Here is a 20,972-nt window from a genome sequence, read left to right as displayed (position 1 = left end):
TACATACATACATACATACATACATACACACACATACATACATACATACATACATACATACACATACACACACATACATGCATGCATACATACATACATGCATGCATACATACATACATATACATACATAAATACATACATGCATACACACATGCATGCATACATACATACATACACACACATACATACATACATACACACACACATGCATACATACATACATACATACATACATACATACATACATACATACATACATGCATGCATACAAATGCACACAAGCATGCACACACACACCTACTTACCTACACATATATACATAGTTATGTTTTGTTGATTGTTCCTTACAATGTGAGCTCACATATCTTTAGCCAACTGAGCATAAAGATCTATGTGAGTACAAGTAATACAAACTGATAATCACAGAAATGCAGGTGGTATGAATAAACAAACAAACAAACAACTGATGCAGGATCCATTGCACCAGTGAGAACATACATATCTTATCCATCAACGACTAACAACGAGAAAGTAATTCCAAGCCCTTTAATACTAGTCAACATAATGTATCCAGCCCTTGCTGTCTGGTATGTATAGTATGTACATGTATGCTTTACTTGTTTTTTCACAAGTTGAAACATCTAGCAAGCTACAGAGTGAATTTCATCACCTTGTGTCTAAACATGTCTAACCACTGCATATATGCGACTTTAACTGAATTAGTAGTCCCCATTACGAACATCGAGATTGATTTGAGGAATTTTTTTTTTGCACACTGTAACATGACTGGGTCAGGCTGAGTAAAGGTAGCAATGACAAAACCATAATTGATCACCCGGTCACCCATTTCTCATGGTGTTTTACTTTCAAACTGTTTCATGATAGCCATCGATCATCACCCTACATAAATATGCCACCTGGAAAGCAAAATGTCTGATACTGTCGTCATATCAAATCCATCAATCTGCATCAGTAAGGTTGCTATAGCAACAGAGTATGTTTATCAAAAGAGAACTTAAGATGCCTTTTAAAGTTGTACTAGAGCTGCAAGTGGAACACTTTTTGAAACTGTTTTGTTAAATACAATGACTGTAATATTCATAATATAGTATTGAATCACCTGTGGGTAAACATATTTGTGTAGCTGTACCCATGATTTGGTACAATATTTCCAATCAAATTTATTTTTTGGAACCACACCCAAAAATCGGAGATCCTGACGTACATTTGTAGTCCTGACATCAACTTGTTACAATTTTCAATTGATACATCGTTGGTTGTCTCATTGAAAAAAATAATACTCCAGTTGCAGCTGGTACAGCTTTAAGTTCATGATTTCCAGTTATTGTAGCTAAATCACTCGAAAGCAACTCCAGTCAACATCATCATGTTTACTTTGAGACTTCTAATATCTCTATATTTGATGATCTAACGTTCTCTGCATACTCTCCTCTTCCATCTCCCTAGCAACAATCTCTATAGCTAGCAAACCAACTAAAAAACCTAGTCCTCATCAGAATCATCCACATCTAGAGGTCTTCTAACTAGCTGTTGCATTCTGATGACTCTGAGTTGTGGACATCCATTGCGGAGATGTTCTATGGCGTTGACTGTGACGTGAGAAGAGTCCAAGTTGATGAGGGTCAGGTACGGTAGTTGTAGAGCAGCTAGTCCTACAAGCACAAACAAAAATTAAAACAATCCTTCATTGAAGACACAAGTCCCCCCCCCCCCCCCCCCATTCAATAATATGATGTATAACAGAGATTATGCACCTTGTGTAGTTTGAGTATTGGAAATGAATTGCACTTTGCATTACTGTGTAAAAATGAAAAAATTAAGAAGTTAAGAGATGAATACTTGGACATTTTATTTAGTTTACAGTCGCAGTTACTTAAATTTGATAATCATTCTCTATTTAAGTACATTTTTTCATTTGTAGATGATACTCTAGCAAGTGTCACAGCTAGATATCTCAGTGATATACTTAATATTTTCAAGACATTGTAAACATCAGTGTTTCTCTTGGTATATTTCCTTGCCAATGTCACTTCTTGTGTACACGGCTTAATAAGTTTTAAAAAATATATAACGGGGAAATTCAACACCGACTGTACACTTGCTGCAAGACATTATAGCTAAAATGATGTAGGCTTGGTGTTTCACCAATAGGACATTACGTTCTTGACACAGAGCTAGACATATTTAAACTCTAGACTAACAATAACAGAGACACAATAAACACAGCAGGATCCATTGCCCAAATCACATTGAACAGTTATACTAGCTTCCCTAGGGCAATATTAATGCAGCACGGAAGTCCTATTGGTGAGTTGCCTTGGAAAGGATATGTGCCCGAGAATATGATGTGTGATAAAACACTTATTGCATGGCATCATTTGGGCACTAGTAGATGTCATATTACCCCTTGTGCTGTTGCATAGCAACTGTTTCCTCAGATTTCAACCTTAGGAAATAGTAGCTGCTCTCTTTGGGTAATAAGACAGATTATACAAGGTCCTCATAGCCAGGCAATAAGTACACATTGATAGAGTCATCACAACTGATATCTGATAATTAAAAGATACTATTATAGTTTGATTGGTAACTCACCTTTATCAGAGACTTTCGTGTGACTCAAGTTTAGTTTATTCAACATCAGACATTTGTTCAACACTCCATCACATAGTGCTTTACTGCTAATTCTGTCAGAAAAAAAAACCACACACACACACACATGGGAGAAGATTTACAACTTTCTCTCAGATAATATCTATTTGAATACACAGCAACAGTGTGATGATGATGTCTTATAGATTTTCTGAGACCTAAGTCATGTACTGCTATCAGTTCTTCAGAAATTAAGAAACTAAAACAACAACAACAACAACAACAACAACAACAACAACAACAACAACAACAACAATAATTCACTGGGCCAAAAACTATATTATGACAAATGTAAAATCATTCCATCATTTAGCATAAGATAAATTTGTTATATCATTATTTCTTATCATAATCATATTAGTTCAAGGTAACCATAAACCAACTAAAAATGAAATCTATGTGTACAGCAGAGTATACAACCCTTAACACTGAAGTAAAACCACTTTCTGTATTTGTCACACTCATGTATAGCATTCTTATCAAGTGCAAAAGTAAACTCTTTCAAGTACTTCATATTATAGTCCTAGTATGTAGCCTTCTAAATGTAGTCTATTTTTCGCTGCTAAAGAACTTCAGACTGATTACTGCGATTGATAGCGTAACAACTGTTATATTTAGCTCTCAATGAAATCTAGAAAATCATGTTTAATAGCTCCTATGTTTACAATCTAGTCATCGACTATTTACTTGCTTTGCACCGCTAGCATACTTTACAGACTGATTATGTTGAGAAACACCACATACTGGGCTGATGGTCAAAGCAATACGCCATATTCCGGTTATAGGAAAGATAAAATATTTCATAGTTTGACCACTAGGAGCGCTGTTCATAAGCCACCACGGGGCAGGAAGTTAGGGCAAGATTAGTAGAGTATTTTGTAGCATAACGAAAACAGATGCTAAGTTACCACACACTCCCTATGTTGTTTTCACAGCACTATTTTATTAGCAACTATTTAACCACTACTGTACTACTCTGTTAAGAACATTCAGAGATCTTCCACACACATTTCATTCACTGTTTCACGACAAACATTTTAACCCTCACTTAGCCAAATCTGGTGCGCCCTCTTGTGGTGGTTACCTGAGAAATAGCTGGAATGCCAGGAACTGGAACACGAAACAGTATACTTTTACACTGATATGAATGGTACAGACGTGGCAAATCATGCAAAATGTTTTACTTGAGGGTTAAAAAGTTGTACTACATCGATAATTTTAACTTTGAGATATATAGCTATACAATGTATATGCATTGCTATACTTACCCAGTCGATGCTAAACCAAGAACTTGAAGTTTGGTAAAACTACCAATGACAGCAGCACCAATATTAGTAATAGAAGTTCTTTCTAATTCTAACTCTACAAGGTTGGTCAGACCTGCCAAATAAACAACATCATACATTCAAGCCTTTCTCCTATTTTTATTCACTTGTTGAATACACCAAATGTTTACATACATGATACAAGGGTTCAATCATTCTGAATCTGATCAATCTGTAATACCTGTCTACTAGTTGTTGACAGTATGTTGGGGTGGTTATTGTGAGGGCGCCCTCACTGGTCATAAGGTTTGTGTTGACAAAGTCGCGGCTTGAAAGGCATGTTGGTGTATTGAAAATCTCAGTGTATGTATATCCGTAGTTGTAGTGTGGTCATACAGAGTGTGCCTTAATAGCCAATATGACATACTACTGACCCAGTCAGAACGATGACAATTCTTTGTTACGTGATCTCTTATCCTTACTATGTGGTGACTCACAAGTAGACAAGTTGTTGATACTTGTCACATATTAGATATTAACAGTCTAAATGACTTAGAAATACCAGTTAAAGTCAGAAGGAAACAATACGTTGATTAAACTTCCCAAATTTCAACAATAAAAAATAATTTTTGCTCAGACACATGCTCATTGGGGTTGCCATCTGGCAATCAGTGACACTTGTGATTTTTTGCTAAATCTGTCATCAGGGTGTCAATTTTCAACAACAACAAAATTTCCCAGATTAAAGAAATATAGTGTCAGTTGGGTCCAAAGAAACATAGAATTGAATACGACTGCCCTTACCAACATCATCGTATGTCTGAATGGTGTCAAGGACTGTACTACATTGATAAAATCACTGTCAATGGTAGTAAAAGAGAGACAATCACCACCCTTACCTTGAATTGCTAACATTGCCTTGTTTGTTATCCCGGTATTACACAGTGACAATTTCTGTAAACTGTAAACACAATGCATATAGATTATTTTTTAATTTATAAAAAACTCCTCAGTTTATGCAAAGTACTGAGAAATCCCAGTAAGAGAGAATGGGAGGCTAAGATAATTAGATAACTATGAGTCGCGAGATGAGTTGTGACAAAACCCTTAGGTCACGAGTATTTTCCATGGCTGAACAAAAGAAAAATATTGGGGAATAACATCTAATTAACTAGCCTCCTTTAAAGGGTCACACTACTCCAGGAGATGAAGGCATTTTCACAAACGTTGGGTGCTGCACAGTCATTGCATGATGTCACATCACATACATTTCCTGCGATTGCCAAGAACTACCAAACTGAAATATGTTTCACATTCATTGTCTTAGCAAGGTCCAGCATTGCCTAATGAGAGTAAGCAGACATACAAAAAGAAAAATTTGGGGGAATAACATCTAAATACATACCTTGTCATGCCTGCAATGTGTTGTATGCCATCATCAGTTATATGAATATAGTCTGTCAGATCTAGTGACATTAAGGGCATGTCTTTGGAAAGAGAGAAAAACACAATTAAACTTCATGAAACAACGCAAGATTTTAAAACCTGACGACATTCAAAAATATTCCACATCATGAGAGCTAAATTAAAAGCGGAACAGCTATATAAGAAACAAGTAGTACTGTGGTATGCAATAAGTTACATCAATGGCAGTTGACAGTGCCTTGAATGCAGATGTATCTGTGACCCAGTATTCAAGATATAATGTGAACACTGAAGTTGCTGACATGTACACTGGTAGCCCTGAAATCTACACTGAAAGTCTACACAAACAAACTAGGAGTTCTTGAGACATTGATGACACAGACAGACAGACAGACAGACAGACAGACAGACAGATGCTCAGCATCTCTTAAGCTCCCCTTTCAGGAGCTAATACAACACTGCATGTGTCTTCCCATACACTATTATTGTGGCATGTAGTAGGTTACATAAATGGGTGTTAACAGTACCTTTGGTGATACAGATGTAAAGCAATCATTCAAAATAATGTATGTTGAAGGTCTACACAAATAAAACATGATATGTGTCTTCAAATAATAGACTAAGTCATTCTACTGTTAATGTAATCATATCAATGTCCATCAATATGTCATAATAACAGTTTTAGTTTTTTATGTCTCCACTTGTTGAACATCACGTGATCTAAAAAGTAATAAATATATTAAACTAACCTGCAATATACTGTAGACCTAAATCTGTTGTTGTGTGTCTACTTGGTAAATTAAGATAATTTAACTGAAGACCTGCAAAAAATGAATTCAATATAAATGACACTTCAATAACCATGTCTTTAAATATGCTGTTTCATCTCATTTAGACTGTATGGTACATCATGTCATGTCGCCCCAACCTCACCGGCCTCCTCTCTCCCGTAGAGAGGGGGTTGACCGATGTGTGAGGGCGCTCCATCACAGCGTACCTTACAGACTACATCTCATTGTGTTCAATGCTGAAGCTGTGTGCTGAGGATGTATGTTATGTCTTTCCTCCACGAAGCATAACAAGCCCTCCTGTAATTTAATCATGCCTTCTCGCTAATATGAGAATAACAGACAGACAGACAGACAGGCTATATACATCAATATCAAAGAGATCTTTACATGGCTATCCATAGGAGAAATCACCATTCCTAGCCTTATATTCTATGCTTTTACCCACAAAGCACAGCCTAGAATTTTGCTAAATGTTTGTTTGTTTCTTGTAATTCTAATGAGAGTTAGTTTGTTGCACAGTTTATTCCATTTCAAATCTTGTCTTTTGATGACCAGAGGGTTCCTACATTTGGAGACAGTATTTACATCGCTATCACAAACGGTTTGATTCTCATATGAACAATGCCCTCACATAATGACATGGCAGATCTGTGAAATACTGATAGCAAGTGAAATGTGTTGACACCTTAGTGGTGCTATGGTGATTTAAAGGGGAACACACCCCCCCCCCCAAAAAAAAAAAAAAAAAAAAAAAAAAACACACACACAAAACCAGCATCACCTCATGGGAGTCATCACATATGCATATGCATTAGGTGAACAATGCATATTCATGACCCCTAAGTGCTCAGTACCTTTAGCTAAGCTTTCATGACTATTGATTGTTCATCTAATGTATATGAATATCTAAACTCCTATGATCCAATGCTGGATCACTGTTGGGAAAATGAATGTGAAGCAAGTGTCACTTTCGCGTTTCATGACAATACAACCCATAACACCAAAGTAAAGCATTTTCTACATGTACCACAATCGTTTACAGCAACTATATAAAGTGTAAAAGTATACTGTTACATTTGCTTATGGACCACATTAGAAAGGCCACATGCTAGGCTTGTAAATAAACCAATTGACACAGTATACATTTACACTTGATATGAATGATATAAACAGGTGTAGCATAACAGAAAGTGCTTTACTTCAGTGTTACCTATTGTAGAATGAAATTTATGTGACGTGAAATCCTAAAATTACTCTCCAGACCCCAAAGCTGATGAAAATGCCTTCATTTCCTGAAATGGCATTCTTCTGTAAATCTAACCTGCTAGATTCTGCAATGCCTCATCTCCTGTGTCTCCCTTCTTATCTTCATATGTATATGAAATATTGAGTGAAACCAGAGCTGGTAGTTGTCGTAAACACTGCATTTCTGTTGCCTTGAGGTTGGTACCAGAAATATTAAGAGACTGGAGTTGACAAAGACTCGGAAGTGCTTGGAGACTATGGATCTGAAAGACGCAAACATCAGAACACTCATAAACACAATGCATTCTGGGATGTGGAAAATTTAGTGACAGAAGGAAAAAAATGTTTTGATAAGCAGAATTTGGCATGTGAAGCATGCGGAGACCACTCTGTGGTCACTGAGGTAGGTGTGGGAGGGGGTTGGGTTATACTTTTTTAAATTCTGAGGACCATCAGGAGGCCTCTACTGTCACCATTTTTGTAAAAATTTGGGAATTCCATGGTTGCTATTGAAGAAGGCTTTAAAATAAAGGTAAGGAAATTCAACACAAGTTTGGACTCGGGGGGGAAACGTTTGAAGATTACGATTACTATTACGATTACAATCACGATTGTTTGTAGGTTTCAACAAGTCGAAAAACATCCCTCTCACTTACCTTTGTACGTTCTAAACCAAGACCTTTAAGTTGTGGTAGAGCTGAAAAATGAACCACACAGAGAGTACAGTTTTATACAAAATTATAACTATGAAGTTAAACATAGATACATTCTAAAGCCTCACTTCAGATTAGAATTAAAATGTAGGTGGGAAAACCGATTGTTTGGCAGAGTGATAGAAAAAGTTGGGATAGAACAAACGAACAGACCCCTAATGATTACTAATGCGATAACCTGAGATTGAAAGACAGACCTTTAATTAAAGGGAAAGAAAAGTGAGGCTGATTTTGTCATAACTGCTTTTGTTGATGTCGGCATGATAGACAGTGGAGGGAAAACCTCCACTCTCTATGCTTCAAGGGACGCTACACTGTGGAGCAAATGACGTCATTCTTCTACAGCATCAATGGGATTATTTTCGGAATGGGATTCCAAAAGACGTATCTTGACCAGATAATAGTTTTCTTTTGATGTTTTGCCACAGTTGTGGGTCATTTTCCCTTCTACTGTCTATGATGTCAGTAAGTTACAAAAAGAAACTTTCACCACCTCTGTATCATGCAACTGCTCTAAAAATGGCACTTGGTGATGTCAGCACTAGATAGTTGGGCACCATACCCAGAATTCCCTACCCCAGTGTACAAAGGTCAGGTCATAGCTAATTTGAATAATTCATTCTCTTATTTTTAGAGAAGTCACACAATGTAGAATGGCGAAAGTGACTCAGTGGACATCAACTAAAGCAGCCAGCACAAACTCAGCCTTGCTTTTGATCCCCTTTCAAGCATGCTCAAAAGAATACAGTGTGTGTAGAAAGCCAGGAAACACACAGATATGAAGCTGAACAGAAACACACACACACACACACACACACACACACACACACACACACACACACACACACACACACACACACACACACACACACACACACACACACACAACAACAACAACAACAACAACATTCACTGCAGAAGAAGACAGAAAACAACAACAACAACAACAACAACAACAACATTCACTGCAGAAGAAGACAGAAACCCCAAGTACACACAACCACCTTCACCCCATCACTAGGTTTCTATCCTAGATATACAATCTCCAATTCTATTGTCACACAATACCCCCTTACCTGTCAGCACTTGCAGAGTACGTTCTGTGATAACCGTTCTGTTTAAATTTAGATTAACTAGATTCCTTGGGTTTGATTCTACATAGGACTGTACTCCAGCATCTCCTACACCTGTCCCTTCTAATGATAAAATCGCTAGGTTGTGAAATTCTGAAACAAATGTACACATACGAATTATTCAGAAAACAGTTATGAATAGTACTATTGGTAACAGTAGTGATGTTTGGTGATCACAGTATTAAAGTTCAAATGTTGTGTGTATTACAATGGAGTCTATGAAATATTTGGGTTAGTTTGTATGACTAAGTAAGTTATATCTAATTGATAACAATAGCATTAATATAATCATTGTCATCATTAAATTCACTATCATCCTTCTCCTCATCCCCATATCATCATCATCATCATCATCATCATCATCACCCTCTTCATCCTCATCCTCCATCCTCATCATCCATCCTCATCATCATCCTCATCATCCTCATTTGTATATTTACTTCTATGTATTTTTAATGTATATTTTCTTATTTCAACATTGTGTGAGAAAAGCCTTTCGCTAAACAGTCTATCAAGTTTAAAAAGAGTGTAATAATAATAATAATAATAATAATAAATAACTGCAAAGCAATATAGTACTAGCTGAATGACTAACTGTTTATATGGTAGTTGCAAGTTGAAATTATAGGTGGTTGTTTACTAATTATGACCAACAAACCACTCCTGGGGGTGATATACCAAGATGTTTTGACCAGTGAAATATATGCATGAGTGATAGCTAGTGCATATATTGAGTTCACTGGGCAAAACCAACTGGTATACCAGCCCTAGGAGGTAGTTTATCACTATTATGTTATACCAGTATATTAAAAAAAAGACCTGAAAAACAAGATAAGAACTAGGGTGTTAGGTTTTCTTTAGACCCACCCTGAATATAGCTAAGCTTGTCTTTGTATTGAGCAGATGACAAGTGAACCACAAACAATATTTGTAAACATCACAACTTGGAAGTGTGCCAACTGTGCATATTATCACTACTTTTAGAACAGTTAGACTGACCAATCAGATCTCTTGATTTACACCATCAATATACTGGTATAACATAATACTAGATGTGATTTCTATCAAACTTACCTTTTATGGTATCAAAGATGTTATTTGTTAATTGATTACAAGAATTTAGATTCAAATGCTTAAGTTTCTTCAATGCTGTAAAGAGGAGATAAAATAGATCAACAGTCAATAACTTTTCTGATTCAAAATAACAAATATAGACACACTTGTTACAAATAAAGTGGGATAAATTAGTGGAATAATATTATGCAAAAAAACTAATTCACCAGTACATGCAAAAAAGATCTTGCTCAATAAAGGTTGGTTTCAACTACTTTCACTGTTTAATTCAATGTGCCCCAGGAACCAATTTTCCTGAAAATGAAAGGTCTCAAACCCTTCAAAGTTTGCCATATGAAAGCTTGTTCTTGGTCCTTTTGAAACAATAAGACAGTTTGGGATTCATCATCTTATTTTTTTCAATTAAAGCGACAATCTTTTATTTATTATGGAGTCAACAAAGTATTTGGCGGCCATATTGGATTCTAAAATGGTTCGATTTTGACATCATTTTGACCTCAATTTGACCTTTGTGAATATTAACAATTTTTGTTTGTTGACCACTCACTTTTTTTTCCTTGATTTGAACTGAGGATAGGTTTGAGTTTTCTTGAACAAAATAACAGAAAATTTTGGAGCAGTTTATTTCCAAAGTGCCTTCTACAACATTTCTATAGTGCTTGTTTTGCAACAGCTTAAAAGGTTTAGCAGTTGGCCATTTTCAAGAAGGTCTAAAATGCCCTATGGTTTGGTGCTAAGGTGTAAAGTCACACATTTTTCAAAAAAAATAAACTCTTAATTGTCTCAGCATCAAAAACTCTTCAAAGTGTACTCCCTGTCCAGCACAGTATGAATTACATTTATACCAAATTCTTGCCACATGATGTCCTGCACCTCACAAACACCTTTCAAAGTATCATTATGATTTCATTAACTTACTCGTGAGTGGTGCTAGGCCTGCATCGTTTATCAATGGACAGGATGCCAGACTGAGATGTACTAAATTAGTGTGTCTTCTTACGGCTAACAGTAACTCATTTGTTGTGTATTTGTAACAGTCTAAAACCAAATGTCGTAGTCGACTGTAAAATAACAAGAGATAATAAGTTTTAATCCGAAACAAAGGAACACATGATATCTTGGTCTCATAGTAAGACCTTGGATCTACGCTTTGGGGGTTACCGAATAATGCTGAGAGGTAATGAATATCTCTGTCTGGGTGTTATCGCCCTCAGTGTTGTACTTAGGTCAGCCCAACGGGGCTAGCACAGCTAGACTAATGACATCTGTAACATTCACAGTAGTATAAGGTTATTAACCAATCTCTTAAAAAATCTGATATAGTGAACTTGGCGCAATTATTTTATTTACCTCCTACTTAACTTTTATTGCCATTTGTTCTTTCGTGTTCTGTGAGTACCTTGTACCTACATCTGACACAATACCATGGGAGTTCTCGTACTGAATCTCGTACTTACGTGTAACAAAACAATACAATTTTACTCATAATATTGTACACCCTGCAACAGTATTGAATCACCTGTGGGTAAACATATGTGTGTAGATGCACACATAGTACGGTGCAATATAACAAATCAAATAGATTTTTGGGTCCGCACCCAAAAATCATCACCCCCAATAAAATATTATTTCGACTAATCACTATACTACTTATACATGAAATAGATCTCAGTCTGATTGACATGTACAATGTCTAATTATTGGTAGGTTAGCAATTTTCAGTGAATGTATTGTTGATTGTCTAATCGACAATATAATACTCCACTTACAGCTGGCAGGTCTAGATTTAACATGCACAGTGTAGACACCCACTCACCAAGATAAAAATGTCTGGAGAGCTTTAGGTCTCAAAGTTCCTTCTTTCATCATCACTTTTAAAATCCTTTCTGCCACATCTAAGGGTAGCGCACCTAGATGTAAAATTGGATGTTGATGTTGACTGGTTATTCTTTTGGCTACTGCAGCTATACAGACTTCAGTCAGAGATTGGATATTGGAGTGTAGACCCCTGGATGAACTACTTGGTCTTTGTGACGGTGGTTCATGTCTGGCTCTCTCAAACCTCTCCTCTGCAGCAGCAGCTGTATCAACATTATATACAACACCAATTATACCAAATTGAACAAAAAATATCGAATATAAACTCTGGTCGCTATACAACGCACGTATATGTCATGACAATGCATGTCTACATCACTGGTTCTGCTTTGCTCAAAATTGCAATTATTTTCACCTATTTTTCTTTGATATTACAGATATACTGGTATAATTATGTTATTCTCCTATATTTTCCTTCATTCAGCTGGAAAATACTCGTGACCTACAGCTTGTCACTACTCATCTAGCGACTCGTAAAGACAAAGGCCCCTTAGGTCACTCAGATTTTCCTTGGGGAGATATTGGGGAATAACATCTAATTATACCATACCTCAAGCCAAGTTATTGTCTTTGTACAGAAAATATGGGATTATATAAATGTGGCTCTTATCAAACACGTTTGGTCATTGAAACTGAACGCAATTATAATTTCTGCTGTAAATGCTAGCTATAGAAAGCAATAATTGACACAATGTATTTGGTAATAACGTTCTTAATGACTTGCTGACTGACCTGCTCTCTGTGCATTAGGTACATCCTGCTGCTCACCACCAAAGCCATAGCCGAAGCCAGCCCCTCTACCCGGTCCAGCAGCGTGCAGAGACTGACCAGTACCCCATTGGTGCTGAGGCCCTCCTCCTTGACCTCCAAACATACCTCCAGGACCTGGATAACATAAAATACACAAAACACACAAAGTTATCCAAGTCAGTCTACGACACACTGATGAAGTATACAAAACACCCAAAGTTCACAAAGTTACCCAAGTCATTCTACAATACACTGATGAAGTACACAAACACAAATTTCACAAAGTACACAAAGTTCAAACCCAGACTGCAGTGGTCAGAGGCATGTGAGCAAACCGCTTGACCACCCACAACCCTTTGATGCATCACATTATGCCTCACAATGCAAATGAGCATCAAAGGTATCAGTTGATATGAAAAAAATGAAGGATAATTTTTGCATACCAGGTGGTGGATTCCATCCCCCTGCTGCACCTGGAATGGCAATATTTTCATATTCCTCATCACCACTATTCTCCTCTTCTTCTTCTTCTCCTTCTCCTTCTTCTTCTTCCCCCATCATCATATATGGTTGCCCGGCAACCTCTCCTCTTCCTCCTTCTTCACTGCCTTCCTCACCACTCATCTCAGATGAACTCAATGCCTGACCTTTACCCCATGAATGTTGAGGTGAAAATTGTTGCCTAGAGGGTGGAGAGGGTATATCAAAGTGAGGGGGCTTTGGTGGACTGGCCTGACTTGGACTGGTTTGACTTCCACTGGCTTCACTTGCACTAGCTTGGCTTGCACTTGGTGTGTTTTCTCTTCGTACTAGTAGAATCAAGAGAAATGTACAGAATTGTTTAATATGGACACTCACGTTTAGTGCAGTAACCACCTGATCTACTCTAACCCACATGTTACTTGGTTACCCTGAATAAATGATGGAAAGTAAACAAACAGTTTATTAGTCTTGTCGAAAGAGCTTGAATATGTGCTTTGGAGGTTGCCAAATAAAGCTGACAGGTCATGAATACCTCTGCCTGGGCACAGCACCCTCAGTGGCAATCTTCGGTCACTTTAAAGTAAGCAGAATAACCTGAGGGGTCTAGCAGTTACATTAACAATTTAGCAACTCTCCATCGCTACCCATATCCCATTACATCATGTCCACTAAAGACATAACAAGAACATAATGAATACTTTCATCATGAAGACTGATATTTCATGACTTCGCTTTCACTGCAGCTTCTTTTTATATTTTTATAGCCTTGATGATCTGAATGTTCTTCTCTTCAAAAGGTGTATGTGTATGTGCATGTATGTATGTATGTATGTATGTATGTATGTATGTATGTGTGTATGTATGTATGCATGCATGCATGCATGTTTGTGTGTGTGTATGTATGTATCATGTATGTATGTATGTATGTATGTATGTATGTATGTATGTATGTATGTATGTATGTATGTGTGTGTGTGTGTGTGTGTGTGTGTGTGTGTGTGTGTGTGTGTGTGTGTGTATGAAATTTGTACAATGTGTATGCTAAGAGTAACTAGTGGTCTTGACAATTACTTCAAAAATACATCTACCGGTATGCCTCCCATTTTCCAAAACTGACCTATGACCACATAGGGTGACAATCAGTCACTGGTTTTCCCTACTCTTTATGTCTACATACTTTGGCACAACCTCAAATAAATCTTAGAGGGAAGCCTATTGATAAGGTACATTCACCTTTTTGAGGAGGACCACCTTCTACTTTCTTGACCACCAACGATCCATTTGGAGTGAGTCCTAAATCTTGGAGTGTTGATTGCATATCTGAATCGATGAATTCACGACGTGGAAATGGCTGCATGAATCCAACGTTAGACAATGACCGGTATCGTTGCAACACAAACTTCATCAGCTCACCTAGAGTTGAAGTTGGTTGGAAATTCTGTCTGATACTTTGGCCTGTTGGAAGACGTATCTGTATGGAAAATAAGTGAAAAGAGTGTTGTTATCCTCGTTAACAGCCCATTGGGTGCAAACTAAGGGAATGTAAATTACTGAGAAAGGTGAAAAGGCACAGGTATTAAATCATCCACATGTATACTGAAGTTGTTGTGATTTAGTGTCTGTCCAGCGATTTTTGTTTGACCACTACTAAGTACAAATTGGGAAATGAGGATTACCTGGTAACCAACAGCCCGGTGCTAGCCCTGTCTTGCACTGTATTGCACCATGACAGTACTTAATTAATTCACTGAGGTCAGAGTTCAAATTCACTCATTTCTCTCATCAGTGAATCCACTAAACTATAAAACTACAGGAAAGAGAGAAATTTCGTTTTTTCGTAATCAGTAAATAAACCTCGTAAATACAAACCAAATGACCCAACAGTGATGTCAGCATAGAATGTGCCTCAGAATATATTAAACTCTTCAAAGTTTTTGCTGTTTATTTGTTCAAGAAAAAGTTAAATCAACAAAACAAATGTGCGGTCACAATACAAATTTGTTTAAAATAGATGTCAAAATGATATCAAAATTGATCTATTTTAGAATCCAATATGGCTGCCAAATACTACATGTTAACTCTATGGGATAAAACTGATTGATGATTTCCTTGAAAACAAGATGATGAACCCCTGTATTTTTTATATTATTTCAAAAGGACAAGAAACAAGCTTCCATGGCAAAGTATGGAGAGATTTACAAGTAAGGGATGATTGCACAATGTTGCTCAAGCTCAATAAATGAACTTTGTTCATTTACTGAACTTGTGTGACACTGTGCGATCGTCCCTAAAGGACTCTGATTTTTAGTGAAATTCATTCCAGAAGTACAATCTATCTACTTGTTACCTAACTTACCTGTAACATACAGGAAGTTGGCAGTCCACTTTTACTCTCAGGAGATTTATCTGATGTTGATGGTAACACTGTACTCTGTTGTTTCTCTTGTTGGGTTACATCATCAGCTGGGGTCTTACTGAGTTGAGCTCTTCTGTTTTTCTGTGCCTCTCTGTCTGCAGCAATTTCTTTCATGATCTGATCCTTAGCCTAACAACAATAAATACAATTTACAGACTAGTCACATGATCAAATAAACAGCGCCCTCTATCAACAAGAGCTTCATATGATGTTGACAGATAGAACACAATCATTCTATTTGTGTTTGGAAATCAATCATTGGCATTCCATATTAGTGTAACCAGAACACACGGACCACCAACTCTTATTTTGATGACATCATAGGTCACCATGATCTTGTAGTGTACATTTTTGGGGACTTCCAACATTTATATTATCTTGATCACAGGGTGATGAGATTCACACACCAGAGCCACTGCTATCACCCACTTGTGTAATCTACCATATTGAACAACAATAGTTTTAGTTTGTGTCTATCTTAGTAAACCGAGACCTTGATTGCCAGAGTAGTATCACAAGTCATAATACAGAGACTAAAACAATATTCCAACCTTTTTCTCTGCCAACTTTCTCTCCTTGGCTTCAATTGTTGCCTGTTTTCTTTGTTTTTCATGCCAACTCTCCTTTTCTTTCCTCTTCTGATCATCAAGTGAAAAGCGACTGTGAACATCTTGTAATGGATACTTCCCTTCATCTGGATCTGCTTTGGTTGGTGAGGGAGGACTGTACTCAACAACATGGGGTGCTGCAGAACTAACTGGGGCATTCAAAGGGTCGGGTGCTAACGATGGTGTACTCTGTAAATTATTGATTCATATGGAAATCAGTTATATATCTGAATAGACAGACAGATGGATGGATGGATGGATGGACGGATGCATGGATACATACATACATACATACATACATACATACATACATACATACATAGACAGACAGACAGATCGACACAGACATAGACAGACAGACAAACAGACAGACAGACCCACCCACCCACCCACCCACCCACCCACCCACACACACACACCCACACACACACACACACACACACACACACACACACACACACACACACACACACACACACACACACACACACACACACACACACACACACATACATACATCCGATTGGGAAAAAGGAAAATAACTATTACTATAGTATAAAAGGGTTAAACGAACCTTAGGAATTACAGAAGGATGACAAAATACAAAGAAAATGGATAGATTCACTAATCAACAAATTTGATATCAGTAAACTACAATCAAAAGACATACTGAAATGCTAAATCTGACTACCTCTTTTCATTCATCTCTGAGTGCTGCTATCTTTGAAATTTCGTATGAACATTTTACATAAACACAGACTATAGTATAGACATTAGAGAACGTCTACGCACAGACAAACTCCAAGGGTCACCAAATGTCACATTACTCTTTAGACAGTATTGGTATGCTTGACTGAAACTGTGACCCCTTGGGTTTCCCAGACATTATCATGTCTGTAGCTTCACAAAGACGTTATTGTATTTGAAACACTTGACTATACAGAAATGTGAGAGAATCATACATACATACATACATACATACACACACACACACACACACACACACACACACACACACACACACACACACACACACACACACACACACACACACACACACACATACATACATACATACATACATACATACATACATACATACATACATACATACATACATACATACATACATACATACATACAAACATACCTGACGAATGGGAAGTGACAGTGTTGGGTTTGTTTGAGTTGTTTGTGGTGATATCACAGGTATGGTTGCCCTCTCCTGTCCACCCTGTAGTATCCTGTGGAGAGAAAAAAACTTGCTATATCATATATGTACATATAATCAAAATTCACAGATTCTCCTTGTGTTCATTTTTTGATTACAAAAGCATGTATTTTGTGAAATATCTACAGCTGAAGTTTACAACTGTGAATAATTTGTTCATGTTTTTCCAAAGGGCAAGTATCAGAACCCTGGTAACACAGAGGGGTAAATCTGGTAATATCAGCATAGCTTTCCATACCGTTTGTTGTTTTGACTTTTGCAAAACACCTGAGGGAACTCGGATAGATTTTATCTATTTACTACTCATAATAATATTCGTAAAAAAAAACTGTTACAAAATATGATATACTGTGAAATTGACAGCTTAGGGATACATCATTTGATATCGGGGGGGGGGGGGGGGGTACAAAAAACTTGCTGTCAAACTCAAGACACAAAAAAATGCTTTCAAGCTAAAAAATAAGTTTGTAGTGATGTTAGTGCAGAAACTGGCTAGAAATGTAAAATTCCAAGGTACATGTTGTCTCTGGCACAAGTTCTCAAAAAACTGACCCCATGCTGCCCCCCCCCCCCCAAATACAAACTCAGCTTCTGCCATCATACATCAAGCGAGCTTATTGCTAAACATCTTAGTGACAAGCTTTCATCTTAATTAATTTCTGGTAATTTTCCCAAATAAATAGTATTACAGCAGAGGCATCTAACTTAAGTCAAGTGAGTGTGAAGAAGTTAAGTTTTTCTGTTTTATTCCTTGTTTGATAAGACTACATGCATTTTTAAGGATTTTGGAACTGGTGTTGAAACCAACAGCAAAATCAGAAACTGATTTGCTGTGCGCTTTCAAACTGATTCTAATTCTGCCACAAACATTTTAGACATTTCTTGGTGCAGCAACAGTGTTTTGACCTATGCATGTTTCTGGATAGTTATAACACTTATATACAATGCTAAACAATAAAGGCTCTGCTCTCCAAGGCTGTGTTTACATGACGACATTTTCAAATAAAACAACTAATATCATTTTCATTTTGATGCATTTTCAAGTGTTTACACGATAGGCAGACAAGTGTTCTTGACCGTCTACATGGAAACATAGCAGGTAGAACAATTAAAAAATAATGTTGTTGCAATTGCACAATTATAACAACACAGTTTTAAGTGTGTGTGTGTGTGTGTGTGTGTGTGTGTGTGTGTGTGTGTGTGTGTGTGTGTGTGTGTGTGTGTGTGTGTGTGTGTGTGTGTGTGTGTGTGTGTGTGTGTGTAAGTACAAGTACATAATTGATTCCAGAGGTCAAATATGTGTGTTTTCAGTTGTTTACCCTTGGCAACCTTTTTGAATGTTTCCATTTTCACCCATTTACACAGACTCTGTTTTCCGAATGAACATGGACCTTTTTCCAAAATGATCCACTCTCAGCAACATTTTCAAATCATTGCATTTTCATGTGCGTTTTTGTCCTCTCCATGTAGATGGTAGGTACAAACGCAATGAAATAGTTGTGTTTTTATCAACGAGGCCTAAATTTCATGCAAGGGGTCCAAAATACAGTTTTCAGTGTCAAACGTCATGTGTTGCAGTCAGAATGTTCTTGGCACTCAAGTGTTAGTTAGTAGACACTTGTATGGAAAATTTAAAGAAAACAAAATGATTTGCACTTACCATTCCACAGCATCCTGTACAGTGAGTTTACCTGCCTGTACGGCTAACTGACACTGATCCATCTCAAAACCCATACCAGCAAGGGATGCCAGCAAGGCATCTATGGTCTGTAAATAATAATAATAATAATAATAATAATAATAATAATAATAATAATAATAATAATGTTAGTTTTTATGTAGCACTTTCCCACTCTGTGCTCAAAGCGCTTTACAATTATTACCCCTGGCTTGGATCTATATCGGCACAATGGCCCTTTTATACTTCCTCAATTCCCTGGGGAGTATACAATCCATTGCAGCCTTTATAAGAGCATAGGATTAAAGCATTCACATTGCAACCTCTATCCTACCAGGTCCCCAGGTAGTTATACAGCTGGGTGGACTGAGGCACAGTCGTGGTTCAAATCTTGCCCAAGGACTTTAGCTGCTCAGAAATAAATGGCAATGATGGGGCTTGAACCTGCAACCAACTCCACAACGTATTAAAGGTTTTAATTGAAATGATGATGATGATGATGATGATGATGATGATGATGATGATGATGATGATGATGATGCCGATGATGATGATGATGAGGAGGAGGATGAGGATGAAAATAACATAATAACAATAACAATAACGATATACTACACATTTATAAGCACCTTCCACAATGGATGCCATGAATGATCACAGCACTGCACAATTACTACCCTTGACATAGCTCTGGAAATATGCACTCCGAGATGGATGAAGATATTTTGGAGTTCTCGGAGCACATGTTTCCAGACATATCCTCAACACAGAGTGAGACCGACTGCCAATGTACTAACCTAATTCTATCAATAAGATCTAAGTTATACCATGTAGGACTTCAAGATTTATTTTCATGTATTTGTGTAATTTCATTACTATTTTTTATTTATTTTGATATTTTTTGTTTTTGTGTTACTGTTAATACCCTTTTATAAAAGGTGTATGTAAGTCATGTTGTAATTAGTTTTACTGTTTGGTGCGGACTGTTTCTTAGCCCATACTGAAAATTTATTTACTAACCTATTCAATGGGTTTTAGCTACACAATAAAAAAAAAACTCTGTTGTACAATGTACAGCAGTCAGCACTGTACTTGGCCTTGGCTTGGGTGTTTTGTTCGTACACTCCACATACATACATGACAATGACATAGTGTTTTGGTTTTGTAGCATCATAATAAGCTTAACTCTGCAAAACGTTGGAGCATTTTTAAATTCCTTGTGACGAAGCAATATTGTGAGAATACCTCTGTATTTCGATCTAGCATAAATGTTTCGCAACATGGTAAATACCATGATAAAGATAAATATTAAACCAAAACATACCTGATCAGCCATTTTGGAGATTTTGACCTTTGACCATAACGCATTTGAAGAGCGCCCTCATAGAATGACCTAAACTAATCATGTGACTGTATTGTGATGTTCTAATTGGTCAATCGTTCATTTTCAAAAGCACTGCGCGAAATTCGAAGCGTTGCTGTACAGTTTTTGTCACGCCTTTGGAACAGGTTTCTTTATTTGCTACATTATTTGACTTCTACAAAGAGCACTTTTAAAAAGGTGAGTGGCATAGACCATTTATTATATCGAATCACTTTTAAACTGATTTGC

General features: G+C 37.0%; 1 protein-coding gene across 1 annotated transcript; it reads right to left on the bottom strand.

Annotated features, from left to right (window-relative positions):
- Positions 1-303: 303 nt before the first annotated feature.
- LOC144434224 (uncharacterized) lies at positions 304-20,696 on the bottom strand. The gene is made up of 20 exons (XM_078122678.1): positions 20,685-20,696; positions 19,343-19,449; positions 17,602-17,695; positions 16,395-16,640; positions 15,784-15,972; positions 14,661-14,898; positions 13,388-13,753; positions 12,927-13,079; positions 12,133-12,397; positions 11,235-11,377; positions 10,317-10,391; positions 9,186-9,335; positions 8,053-8,093; positions 7,473-7,659; positions 6,110-6,181; positions 5,341-5,422; positions 4,835-4,896; positions 3,939-4,050; positions 2,614-2,705; positions 304-1,673 (listed from the first exon to the last, which is right to left on the bottom strand). Exons 1-20 carry the CDS (start codon positions 20,694-20,696, stop codon positions 1,504-1,506), a joined length of 2,856 nt encoding a protein of 951 aa, XP_077978804.1. The 3' UTR covers positions 304-1,503.
- Positions 20,697-20,972: the final 276 nt, after the last annotated feature.

Source organism: Glandiceps talaboti, chromosome 4 (assembly GCF_964340395.1).
Source record: "Glandiceps talaboti chromosome 4, keGlaTala1.1, whole genome shotgun sequence".
NCBI classification, from domain to species: domain Eukaryota; kingdom Metazoa; phylum Hemichordata; class Enteropneusta; family Spengelidae; genus Glandiceps; species Glandiceps talaboti.
This window is presented reverse-complemented; position numbering and strand designations above follow the sequence as displayed.